Source organism: Anas acuta, chromosome 6 (genome assembly GCF_963932015.1).
Source record: "Anas acuta chromosome 6, bAnaAcu1.1, whole genome shotgun sequence".
Lineage (NCBI taxonomy): Eukaryota > Metazoa > Chordata > Aves > Anseriformes > Anatidae > Anas > Anas acuta.
This window is the reverse complement of record NC_088984.1, coordinates 20,325,517-20,339,196: the sequence shown is the minus strand read 5'-3', so window position 1 is coordinate 20,339,196 and position 13,680 is coordinate 20,325,517. Positions and strand designations below refer to the sequence as shown.

Here is a 13,680-nt window from a genome sequence, read left to right as displayed (position 1 = left end):
GGGTGCCTTCAAAACTCTGAGCCCGGCTTCTGACCGAGGCAGGCTTCGGAATGGGCGGGGGCGCGGAGCCGGCCGGGGGCAGCGATCCCACACCCTCCGCAGCGCTCCTCCCCGGGGCCGGGCCGCCCGGGGCCGTCAGCAGCCGTCGGGCCGGGCCGGGGCGGTGCCGCTGTAAGGCCGCTGCCAGAGCCGCCGCCCTGCTCTTCCTTTCTCTTCCCGCCCTGCCAGGAGCCGTGTCCGCCTCAGCCCCAGCCCCAGCCTCCCGCCGCGCTCTGGGCGCTTCTCGCCGGGCAGCGCCGCTTCCCTGACGGGCCGGGCCGAGCCGGGCGGTAGCGGAGGCAGCCGCCGATGGAGTACCAGCAACCGGGCGCCGCCGAGCGGGAGGCGGAGCGGGAGCGCGGGCGCTACGCGGAGCGCCGGGCCGTGGCCAGGGAGCAGCTGGCGCAGTGAGTCGGGGCCGCCACCGGGACCGGCACCGGGACCGAGCCCGGCCCGGGGCGGGCGGCGGGGAGCGGGGAGCGGGGCTCCGGGCGCGGCTCCCGTCGGGCCCTCCCCGCGCCGTGGGCTCCCTGTGGCAAAACACCGCCTGCTCGCCGCTTCTGCCAGCCCATAATAAGTCATCCGTGCGGCCGGCGTGGGCTGAGGCCGCGCTTTGTCTTAGTGCTGGCGCTGCGCGGAGGTGGCAGCTCGCTGCTAGCCGGGAAAGGCCGGACTCGTGCAGGCAGGGGGCTGACAATCGAGATACCCAAATGGGATCGCTTACTCAAACCCATCTGCTGGTCGTGTTTGCTTTTGCTAGTACTGACTTAACTGGGAAATCTCTCAGTGCTTCTTTATGCCAGAAGTCAACTCTGGCGGAAGGATTTGCAGCCACCACTTAAAAACCCGTGGCTGTATTTTGGTCCGATGCGCTACTTTCACTTCAAAATACCGGGCTGTTCCGTGCTCAGGTACCTGCAGACATGCAGGATCCCGACCTGCTCACATTGCGGAATCCCCAGCCCACTTACTCCATTCCTTGCCTGTTTCAGAATACAGGAACACAAGCATCAGGCAGAGCTGGCCAAGCTGGAAACCAGAAGAGAAGGGGAAGAAATACAAAGGCTCAACCAGTTGTACCAACTGGAAATTCAGAGAGGAAGGGAAAATGAACAGGAGGAAAAACTTGAACTCCTGAGGCAGCATCATGTAAGTAACAGGAAGTCAGCGAGTTCGGTGCTTGCTTCACTGTAGGTGTCTAGAATGAAACAATTGTATTAGGGTGATGGATAAATGGGCCTGATGGCAACAGGAGGTTTGTTGGTTGCTTCATTAGCAGTGTTAAGTTGCATACCGATGTTGAGAGCTGCAGGATAGGCCTTTCTTTTGTCTGTTTTTGGGAAGGGCCTCTTGAAAGTCCTGATGTGACACCTGAACTTTAACTGGACTACAATGAAAAAGTCTGCTGTAGACATCAGGGAGTATTCTTGGCTTGATACCTGGATTTCGATTCCATGTACCTACTCTGTTTTAAGCCCATTTTTCCTGGTCAGGAGGAGGGAGTAGTCTGAGTCTGTGAACATGACTTTTTTTTTTTTTTTCCATGTCTTTCTCTTTCTGATTAGAGATGCTTAGAAAACTTGTGAAGACCTACTCACCACACCTATCTTTCCCTTCTCTGTACCTCCTTCTCCTTCAAGAGCTGCTTGAGATAATTGGGTCCTGAGTATTCTCTTCCATCTGTTTCTGTTCAGTATCTTCTCCGCTAGTACAATCAAAGAACTGCTATGATAGTTTAGGCGTGAAGTCTCTGATAGATTTTTCTTAACCATTCAATATTTCTAAAATCTCATTCTGTGTGACAATAGTAGTTATTTTCTATTTAAACAGGAGCATGTAGCTGAACAGAAAGTAATTAAAGATGAAGAGAAACAAAGAGAAGACCAAGATGATGATCGGATTAGGGCTTACATTAGAGGAAAAGAAATGATGGCTGATCTGAGAAGAGAAGCAGATGCAGAGACCAGTAGGTAGGTTGAGGTATTTTCAGTGTTAAGATTCAACTTAATGTTGTGACAAATGTTACTGTGAATTTTTACATCAGCAAAATCCAAACTGATGCAAGAAGGTTTTCTGTGAGTAGAACTTAACAAAAAGTAGACAATTCAGCTGAAACCGTATGTTTTAGTAGAAATTGGTGCTGTGGGGGGTAGGTAAACTCTCAAGCCTTCAAGTTGCCTAGATGCTGAAATGCAAATCTCTCCATCAGTGTGTTGCCTGTCTTTCTCTGAGAAAGAAGGAACATGTTTGACTTAACTAGGCAACAGTATTAATATTCTTACAGTAATAGAAGAAATATTGTTTACTTGTGTAGCTGAGAGGGCCAATGCAACAAGCACCCTTTGCTTTCTGCTTCCAGCCAATGCTCCCAGCATTTGCCTGCAGTGACAGTGGGTTAGGTGGACTCCTCCCTGTGTGATCCATTTCACTATAGCAACAAAAAGCAAGCATGCCAAAAAAATAGGGAGTGCTTACTTGCCACGTCAGTAAAAGGATGTCAAAGAGCTGAATGGGTGGGCCTCTGTGGCAAGAGAAGATAGAAGGGTGGAAGCAGGATTGCTGGCTTTAGTTGGGGCAGTGCCTCAGATAAGCTGAGCATATATTGGATATGCTGGTATGTTACGGTAGCTCATGTTCTACTGCAGGCTAGTTCAAGAGCATCAGGACAAAGCTTTTCAACAACTAGCTGGACAGATGAATCAGACATTGAGGATGGAAGCTGAACGTTTTGCTCGAGGAGCTGCAGAGGTAGAAGACGAATACCAAATGAAAACCAAAGAGAGAGAAGCAAAAAATAAGGCTGCCATTGAATCTATTGCTGAACACAGAGCCACCGTGGTAAAAAAATAATAAATCATTCTTATCCCTCTTTCTCTCCTATCCTTCCAAATACCTTTTAGATACATTGTGGGTTTTAGCATAGCAATTGTTAGTGGGATGCTTGTGCATGTTCTCACTTAGCAGCTGCCTCTTACTTACATCCAACTCCTTAAGCAAGTTGCAAGTGGCACATGGGAAGATCCTCTTGCAAGAGATCAGCATGCTGCATCAGGTCTGCTGACATCTTCCTGGGGTCCTCTCTCCCTCTCCCACCTCATGCTGGGCACACATCTGTTGGTGCTGCTGGAAACTCGGGGCTTGGACACTGGCCAGCTACGATGATTGTGCTTACCAGCGAGTGCTGATACAGGGCTGCATCATCATTGCTTTTGTATCTGGCCTGCAGAATGGCTGGTGGCAATACATGACTCTTCAAACTGGCAGGGTAGCTACTTGGCTAACCTCTCTTGTGTAAAATTCAGGTGAAGATGAAACTGGAGAAGGAGATAGAAGATAAAGCAGAAAATGAAAAAGAATGCCATGCATTCATGGAAAAGAACCGCATCTACTTGGAAGGGGAAGAAGCCAAGAAACAGAGACAACGTGATGCAAGTATGGAAGTACAGAAGATTCAGCTCCAGCAGATGGTAAATAGAAGTGCTGCACCCTGTCAGCCCCTTCAGAAAGCAGCATGCATCTAAAGCAACAGTACGAGAGGCTGAGAGGCTGGGAGAGGAAGCATGCTGTGGTTTTTGTTAATCTTGTATGCTCTGCAGATGTTGGCATTGGGACCAGCCACATCTCAGCAGTGGCACAGAAGTCTCTTCTGGGCTTTCTCAACCCTTGTTGGTCAGGGAGGATGACCTGGAAGGGCAGGCGATAAGAGATCGGCCCTTAGCAACTATGGCTTCAGGAGACCCCACTCAGGAATGCAGATCCCCCTTCTGCATTTGAATTTCCCCTGAGCTCATGACCCCATTTTTCAAGTCCTTGTGGCGTCACTGTCCCAGTGTGGGAGCTGGTCATACAAAGCCTTTCCTCTCAAGGGGTGTTGTATAAGGTAATGCCGTTTTTGTGGAAACTTGTTTGCATTTTTCCATGTCTTCTAGTGCTGAAAGTGATATGAATTCACAATACATGTTACAAAAGGTGTTTTAAAAAGCAAAGTAAAACAAAAAGCTTTGTTATTCTGTCTTCTTTCTCAGGCAGAAAAGAAGGCAAAAAAAGAGCAGGAAAAACAAGCGGATTTGGATTATGATGCTCAGAGAGAGGCTGCTTTTTGTAAAGAGCAAAAATTTTGGAGATAAAGACAGTAAGTAACTGAATGCCATGAACACACACAACTTTTATTGTCCTGTCCAAATGTCCAAGGAGGGAAAACAATGTGGATGTGGGCTTTCTAAGCAGATTTTAGTTCTCCTTTTTTCTCTCTAAGATAGCACAGGATACTGTCAGGACTCAGCTGAACTACTGCTTCAGAAAATTCTGAAAGAACATGGAAGCTATGCAGTAGGGATGTTGTGAAATATCAGCTAGTGACCTACAAATTTAGTTTCAGTTAAATAGACACCTGTAGAAGTGGAGAAGTAAATCTACATACAATATACATTAAAATAAAAAGTGTATGAGGGGAAGGTTGGTTGGTATAACACTATCCCCACTCCTTCTTACAAACGTATATGAGCTCTCATCTCACTCACGCTGAGTGAATGCTTGGAACTGTGTGGGAGTGCTGCAGCTTGCATGGCCCTCAAAGCCCTGCCTGAGAACAGGGCCAAGACCTCCTCAAAGCTGGCACAGACCCAAGTGCTGTCTCGATTGCTCAGACCTGGTGTGGTGTGAGCTGCTGAGCCATTTTTGGACAGCAGTGTCTGGCTAGGTGCAGCTGATGCTCTGTACCCACTTCAATTAGCGTGGCCCAAACAGGCCCTGTTTGTGGACTGAGGACCCTGCTACTGAGAACTTGACGCGCATGCATGTCTGGGGCAGCTTGCCCAGAATAGTGCTCAGCTGGTGTTGCGGCTCAGTACCCATCCTGGTAGGAGCACATCTTGAAGTTTTATCCAAAAGGATCTAGTTTGTGATCACTCCAGAATGTGAACAAAAGCACAGTAAGTAGGAACAATCAAGACCTATCTCAAACTCTCTTCTGATCTGAACAAATGCTAGCACAGCTGCACTATTAGCTAAAAGTCATGCAGGGTTCTTTCCAATTATCTTTGAGTAATTGACTTGAGTGGAAATTATTTTTTAAGAGGGCATGGCAATTAGTTTCTGAAATAGTCTCTAAATTCTTTTTTTTCACTAATGAAAAATTTATTTCCCTTCTTTCTGAGCCAGTGCTCTTTTATTACTTCAAACTCTTTCCAGCAAGCAAACAATGCAAACTTTTATTAAAGCTTTTGGATGGCAAAGCTGAAGCCTTAAGAAGAATCATTGACTACAGTAAGAGTTATGCTGGAAGTCTGCAGAGCTTGATAATGCTCCAAATGCATCGCTAAGTGAACATTTGCATGTGCTGACCACTGTGTAATTGGTGAGTTAAATGGGTCTTAGTCTACTTCCACAGCAGCAAGAAGCAAGGTGGATTGCAGCCTCACTTCCTGCTCAGCTTTTTAAAGAAAAAAGCCCTGTTCTGTAGATTGCATTCTAAATCTACAGCCTGCTTCCACGGGCCTTATACCCCTTTCACTTTGAGCATCTACAGAAATACCAAACTCAGCCACCAGGAAACAATTCTTCCTTTCACTATACATAAAGTGAAGTAGGAATCCTGTGTATTTTCTAAATGCACTAAGTGTTGATTCATTTGACCACGTTCAGCACAAAAAAAAATGGCATGAATTGATTACATACTACTGACTTCCAAAGATACATATGCTTTGTGTGCTTGCTTTAAATGACTAACTCTAGTTGGTGATCCCTGTAAAACTGCAAAGAAGTGTTTTTAGATCATGGACTTAACTTGAGGTTCTAGAATTTTTAGTGACAAAACATTTTGGTAACATTTCATTGTTCTTCACAGTTTTCCTTCCTGAAAAGCAAGAATGGAAAGCCTCTTGCAAGAGTAATACAGAAGACTTAAGTCAGTTTTATGTTTGATGTGTTGAAGAACACAAAGGAAGAAAAAAGGACTGGGAAGAAACTGAGAGAACAGCTCCTTGTGCAAGTAGAAACATGAAAGCTATTGAACAGCCTGAGATAAGAAATAAATGAAACTGAGAAAGCTGGGCTTGTTCAGTCTGCCAAGGAGGCAGCTAAGGATCTAGAACAGCCTGCAGCTGGTTGAAGGGTAGTACAAATACAGCAGAGCCAAACTCATCTCAGTAGCATCAGGTGATTGATATAGCACAGTAATGTGGGAGATCAGATAATGTCATGAAAATTCCTCTTTGGCCAGGAACATGGTCACTGGCCAAAAAGGTGGTAGTCCTCACCTGGGAAGGCTCTGAAGATGTAGCATGTAAGGCAGGAGGCTGACCACCAGGGGTACTTTTCAGCCACTATTTGAAGATGGTAACAAAATGCAGGAAGATAAAATACAGCTGGTAAGAGAGAATCTGCAAAGCAGGACGTACTCTACTACCTAGTGTCATTACTGGTAGGGGCTATTAGCTGAAGTTTTAACTAACAGCTATCAAATCAGAATATGCTCTGAGAAGTGACTATTAAACTTGAATTGGGTTAACATCTTACCCTCTCTGGTGGGGTGCTGGCTTGCTTTGGGTTATAGCATGTGTAATTTCATAAGTAGTGGTCTTATAAGAAGGCTAGGATCTTAGAAATGCAAGTCTCCGGGGGACTGAACCAGATACCTTAAATCCCACTGCCTTTTTTCCAAACCTGTCACTCAACTCTGTGGAAATAAACTGGCAACTTATGTGTGAAGACATGAGCTTCCAGGGTCAAGCATGATGTTCTCAACAGTACTACAACTCTGATCACTGCATAGCTATTAGCAGTATTGACTCTCCAGATTTAATGCAATTCTGACATAGGAAATGGAAGAGAAGTTTTCAAAAATGTCTCGTCCTAGGTTGGTGTGACTTTGCTCACAGTGCAGTTCTTCACTGTCAGGTACCATTCCATAGGGTAGAGTTACTAGTTCCATTCAAGTTCTTGAATGTTACAGTCTGCTACTGCTCAGCTCAGAGGAAGATTGAAGAGGACACAATTGGAAATATTCTACTGCTGAAGAGTAGAGTTGACAGCATGGGGTGATTAATGACTGACATTTTCAGGTGCCAACAGAGACTGACTGTTACTCCTGAAACCATTTTCTAAATCTCTGTTGGTTTTAGGCCAAAGAACTCATCCTGTTTTATTATTTTTTTTTCCCAGAGTCCTGTTACTGACTCACATGTTTGATATCTCTTGAAATAGAAGAAAGATATAAATAATATGCAATTTTCTTCCTTGTTCTTGGCAATGCAGCCTTGTCTCTGATGAATTCTCCTTGTTCTGGCAGTGCCATCTATCTAGTCGTTCCCTTGGCATTCTTGCAGCACCATCAGTACAATCTAAGCTTTTAAGTTTGGTCTATTGTGGCCTTCACAATTAAGAATGAGAGCCCACAAAGGAAATATGTGCTAGACACCTAAGGAGAAATGTGATTCAAACCCACCATTTAATCTGTTAAACCAATCTTTAAAAAGATCAAAAACAGCCTTAAAGCGTAGTTGTTCATAGCTGCTTGATACTATCTTGTATAAGCCAGAATGGTAGTGTTGTTTTTGTCTCAGTTTCTTATCTCCAATACATTATCCAGAGAAACGTACAATTCCTTTATATACTGAAGGCCTCATGCATCATAACTGCAGGCCCAATGAAATTAAATACTAGATAAGTTAGTAATTTTTCCCCTTCCAAATGAGTAGCACTTGATTTGGCCTGTTTTGGTCATATTTTTTTTTCCTTTTAAAAGAGGTAAAGCCTCACCCATGGCAACATTTACTGGAAGTAAGCAATAGTTACTGTGCTGACCAGAGCCAGGATCAGGCTACCAAGATCTAAAAACTACACATCCTGCAACTGATACAGTGAAAGGGGGAAAATGAAGCCATTACTGCTTTAGGATGATTATTGTTTCAATTACAGCCCCTCACTTAATTTTTCATTGAATAAGGATTACTAATGACAAAGGAGGACTTAACTCTGGTTCTTTCTTCTTCAGAAATCCATCGGACAAGTACAGAAGCATCCACTACAGAATAAGAAGCTAGCCACGATCTTCTAAAAACCCACGTGCCTGTAGAAAATCTATCGGTGCCTAATAGCTGAAACTAACTCTGGAATATGGTGGAAGGCATGCAGTTGGCCAGGATCTGCCCATATCCAGCTCAAGTACCATAGCTACAGCTATACAGCAAATACAGTATTCTTGTTATGAAACAAAGCAGTAGATTCACTTTCTAGGAAGTTAAGAGGTAACAACCTACACATGTATCTGAACACTTGTGATGTTGGATGTGCTGTACTCCTTGAGTGTTACTAAACCTCAAAGCTTAATTAAAACTTTACATTTTGGCTTTAAAAAAATCAGCAAATAATAAAATTAAGTAAATTGTTTAAAATAGTAGCAGTAATACCAATGCTGGGTGTGTTTCTTCTTAACAGTTTTCTACTTAATTTTACTGTGGAGAATGCAATGGAAAACAGGAAGTCTACATTACCAGTGGCTGAATCTCTACTCCTTTCTAGGAAAGAGGTGCCTGCAGCAAGGCCGTTGTCTGTCTAGCACTCAAGTTTCTTAATTGACTGTAGGAAATGCAAGAAAGGTAGAGTATGCTTTTCTGCAGTTTCCTAAACAGTGCTGCTGGCACAGCCAGGTTACTAGGAGGGGATACTGGTCTAGGGGCCCTTGTGATCAAAGCTCATCCCTGTGCTTGGTTTTAAGATGTCTGTCAGCTGTCCTATTGCTGTATTTAATTTCATAACATCAGACAGATACATCTCCTGTAAGTGGTGAGAACTATTCTGCCTCACAGACCCATTCCCAAAAGAATATATTGAAATACAAGATCAGAAGTGTGAAAGTAGGAAAAACATGATAGTAAGACAGTAGATCAGTTTCATTACACAGCTGCATTTGTTAGAGTGTGAATAGCCTGTCATTTGTCAGTCTGTAGTGGAATTGCAGTTTTCTATAACTCATCCAGTTTAGCATGGAACAAAAACCTGAGTATTCACATCTTCAGTAAGACTGTATAAATCTTGGCTCAACTGGAGTGTTCTGATGCTAAATCACAACAGCCTGTGAAGTGTAAAAATACTAAAACCACTTTAAAATGCTCAAGCACATTTAAATGCACCAGTTAAACCACATGAAGTAGAAATGAACAATACTCTTAGTTACATACATGTACAGAAGCTAAGTAATACTGTAAGAGGCACACTTTGCAGATATAGTGACTATATTAACATATGCAAAAATATATTACTGGAAAGTAATGAAATGCACAATTTGTGGATTAAATTGTAAGGGTTAATTCTCCCAATTGAGAACTACAGGTTACAAAATGTTCAAGGGACAGATTTCCATATACTTCATGAAGTACTATGTGCACATCACTACTTAAATAATTGACCACAATTCTTTTAGCTGGTGAAGGAAATCAGTTACTACCGAGTTGATCTTACAAGAGATTATAAATAGGCCTCAATTCCTTCAAATCCTTCCACCCATCCTTTTAATTACCAGTTCTTGATTAGTGACACAGTATGTTTTTATATACAGTTACAGGCATATATACAAGACAGGCAGAAATGACTAACTGCCAAAAATAAGTTTACTTAAGGGCTTTACTTGTTGCAAAGTTTCTAATCAAAGTCAGGGTGCTGTATTAGTTCAGTTTAGCCTATTTGATTATTTTGTTAGAGCTTTTATGAATACAAAAATGTTTAAAATCAATCAGGTATAGATGTGTGTTTAAGCTACCTAACATCTGTCCTCTGAACTTGTTCACGTTAACTGCCTTACTCATTTCACATGAACAATTACTTTGATTATGAAAGGATATACCTTTACCTTAGCATAGTTTTACTATCCAAACTCTCCATTTGATTACTGAAATTAAACTTACTTTGATAGCATAGCTTTTTTAAGTGGATATTACTTTATGCTTCTATTATGGATTACAAGTTTTGTTACAGCAATGTTCCTAATGTGAGTAATTCAAAGGTAATAAGTACTACACTAAAAGTACACATGCAACAAAATGGAAAGCTTAAGTTTTATGCTAGGAAACTGCAGAATTATACCAAATTCAAATTTTGCAAAGTGCCGAGTTCACAGGGATTGTGATAACGCACTTTCTTGAATAATTTGGTTAAATGCTGCGTAAGGAAAGTTACTATTTCCAGTAAAAGGAGGAAAGCAGCAGATAAGAGTTCTTAACATTTGCATCACATCAGCTCTAGAAAAATGAAGATTAACTGTGTCACTCCAAGTGGGTTGACCAAAAATTAACTTATGGGTACCACTGAAAAATACTTGAGCCTTTTCTCATAAAGTTATTCAGGTATAAAAGGGAAAAAATGATTTAAAATAAGGGTTTTTGATAAAGCATAATAATTAACTTCAGGCTTCCTATTTTAAGTCCCAAAAGCAGGGCTACACGTTTTTGCCAGTCAGTGAAGCGATGAGTCTACTATGCCCAAAAATACTTTATTTGCTTCAGTAAAGCAACAAAGAAATCAACAATTCCAGGAAAGAAAGATGAAGGACTGCTTCTTTTATGTTTACATTAATCTAAAATTCATTTGCCAGGCTAACACTATTACAAATCAGACATTGTTCAGTGGAACACAGCAAATTCTTCCAGGCATCTGACAAAGATCACTGCAAGAGAAGTCTATAGTGTGGGATTTCAGTAGCAAGTGAAAAGTTTCAGGATAAAGTTTTATCAACGAAATAGAACAGAGAGGTAAAATTTAACTGTTAGCCTTTGAAAATCAAAAGAAAAAAAACATGAACTGAAGTCCAATGTGCCACCCAAAGAATTATCAGACAGCAGTACATCTTTAACAGGCAGTAGTGTCTACACAACCTTGTTATCACCAACCACCAAGAATTTGTGCTTCAGAGCTGATGGCAGTAGCCAGAAAATCCATCAAATATGGTCTGTTTCTGGTTAAGTTTGCAAGGCTCTTACCAATACAATATTCTTCAGCATTTTACATACATATAGGCTGTAACGTATTAGTAAAGTGTCAGTTTCTGTTGCCAGTATGACAGAGAATACGTGTCTAACCCTTGGAGATTATTTCATGTCAGTACATTCACTTTAACCATATACTTGCAAAGTTCACAGTGCATTAAAACGCATTATGCATTAAAAGGTCGGTTTTGGGGTGCTGACAGAAAAAACTGCCTTCCAGATACAGTGCCACCACCACCCACAAGAGATGATAACCTCAAGCATTGTTTTCATCACCTCCAGTAAATGTAAGTATTGCTTTGAAATACGCTCCCCGTTCTGTTCTCCAAGCCAAAGGCCAATAACCTGTGACACTGCAGCCAAAGATGGCACTGAGCTCCACACTGACCGAACACAGTTAGCCTGAGGCTGAGAACAGGATAACTCTGCCACTGAAGGAAGAAGTGGTTCCGGCAAAGCAAGAACCACATGCTCACAAGGTGGAAAGAGCTCAGCGGTGCTTGGGGACATCTTTCAGTCCAAAGGACCGTGTTTCAGTCCCACTGAATTTGTACCAGCATACTCATTTTCTGGATAAAGAAAAGCACAAATCTGGCACATCCTCCCTCTTACAAGACCACAACTGTTGTATTTCAATTTTAGCAAATGGAAGCGATCAGCACTAAAACAACTCGCCAAATACAATACAGACAAAGCATGCATACATCAGGAGTTTAACTGTATCCCACCATGTGCAATTAAAAGTGCCCAACTTCTTACACGCTGCATTAAAAATAAAACGAGCTTTGCACGACTTACTCAGATGAATTTTAACCTGCTATGAAAGAATTAGAGCTCACTTGATCTGTACAAGTAGTTTACTGAACTATAATGAGGAAACTAATCCATATTGAAGATATACAAGTGCATTTTTTGAAACAACTAGTTACAGACAGCTGCAAACTACAACTGAATAGTCTCCATTTCAAAATTTTAATTCAGTACATTCAAGACTTTGTAAACCATTACAGTTTTGTAAATTATCTCATATGGATTTCCTTATTGCTGACTGGTTTTATTTTTACCCTTTTCTACAGCAGGAGTTGATATAGTTAGTTGAGGGTTGTTGTTTACAGACTTATATGGCCTTCAGTGGTATTGGCAAGAATATTCTCAGTAGTGCAAACATACCTCTCAAGTAATATAAAGTTGGCTTTTTGTGTGTAGCAGCTCCACAAAAAAAGATGAAATTCTACTGCAGTTTTTAAATGAGACTCTGAAGCACACTGCATGCATAGTGCAGTGTAAATGCACTGAGGAAGCCTTTGACCTGCCATACAATTCTCTTACACCTAACTTTTTAACACAGCCCTCAAGATTGCGCTAGAGCTTCTGAGTCCAGAGTTGCTACACACAGAACAGGTCCACTACAAGTCTTCCATTCAGTCATGTAAGCCCTTTTAAGTAACAGCCATGTCATCTACCCAAGAAATGCTTGTGAAATATTTTTGCATGTTCTGCACAGAATTGCAACTGCAATACAGAATACATACAAAAACAGAAAAAAAGTTTATAGCCCGTATTTGATAATGTTACTTTTCAGTAGAAGAGCTTGTGGCACTAACTTCTAGTTTTTTCGTTCTGTTAAAGGGTTCCTCAACGTTATTCACAGTTCTATATTCCCTTTTGCTTTCAATACATAAATATCTGTTATTTTCCTTCAGAACAACTGTTGGATCACAATACCAAGCCAAGTTCAGCAATTCTGCTAATCTGCTGTGGACACACAAAAATCATAAAGTGGGTTATTATATTACAAAAATACCGGCAAAGATGCTAAAAACAAGTTATAACCAAACAATCAAAAATACTGCTGTAAAATCAACTGAAACGTTGTTGTACTTGGACACAGTTTACATTAATGCCCATCACTTTAGAAATTAACATTTGCCAGCCTTCAATGCAAGTAGTTCCAAGGGCTTAAAGAAGTGTTGGGGTTTGTACCAAATCTGCCCTTTCAGCCCACTATAGTTATACCAGCTGCTCTTGGGTATCACACATGTGGGCAGTACTGTAGCAACACAAACCAACTTCCTTCTCTTGTATATGAAGGTATGATGGCAAGAAAAAAAACAAAACAAAACAGAGTAAGGTCCTATAGGCAGAACAGGAAAGCAGAAAAGGGAGGGAATTAGTTTGAGGAAGACACACATGTAGAAGACGTGGAGGATTTCACAATACAGTCTTTATAATGTGGGGATTTAAGGAAGAAAGCAAATCTTGGTTTAAAAAATTTAAGGGACTGTCTTAACTGCAATTGTTTCCCCATTAACTGTTAAGCAACAAAAATAGGAATGATTTGGTGGTTCCTTGTTCTGATCAGTGACCACCACTTCCAAGAGGTGAAGACACACCTTATGAATTGTCACTGTTTCATCTCTGCACATCCACTAACTAGTGACTGAAGCAGGGCAGTCAGAGCATCCAGGCTCAGTTTTCCACAGTAAACAAAGATGAAAGCGTGGAACAGAGAAAGGGAGGTTACAGAAAATTATGTAGATGAGCACTTCAAAAAATAATTTTTCTATAGAAATACTTAGGGCAAAGAAAAAACTCTCAAGCGTAGATGGCTGCCTTAAAACATGAATGAATTCTACTGTTGATAGTGAGAAAAGTACTAATA

At 41.8% G+C, this 13,680-nt stretch overlaps 1 protein-coding gene across 8 annotated transcripts; it reads left to right on the top strand.

Annotated features, from left to right (window-relative positions):
- The first annotated feature begins 117 nt into the window (after positions 1–117).
- Positions 118–8,434, top strand: LOC137858689 (cilia- and flagella- associated protein 210-like). 8 transcript variants are annotated; one of them, XR_011097912.1, is made up of 7 exons: positions 118–446; positions 1,032–1,188; positions 1,870–2,009; positions 2,685–2,877; positions 3,342–3,516; positions 4,074–4,171; positions 5,885–8,434. XR_011097912.1 is itself a non-coding variant. In XM_068686792.1 (7 exons), the coding sequence occupies exons 1-6, from the start codon at positions 349–351 to the stop codon at positions 4,164–4,166; spliced, it is 855 nt and encodes a 284-aa protein (XP_068542893.1). In that variant the 5' UTR covers positions 120–348; the 3' UTR covers positions 4,167–4,171; positions 5,885–8,434. The 8 variants fall into 8 exon arrangements, 5 of the variants coding, with proteins under 5 accessions (XP_068542894.1, XP_068542893.1, XP_068542891.1 ...); XR_011097911.1 differs by having other exon boundaries at positions 5,200–8,434; XR_011097913.1 differs by having other exon boundaries at positions 119–446; positions 8,033–8,434.
- Positions 8,435–13,680: the final 5,246 nt, after the last annotated feature.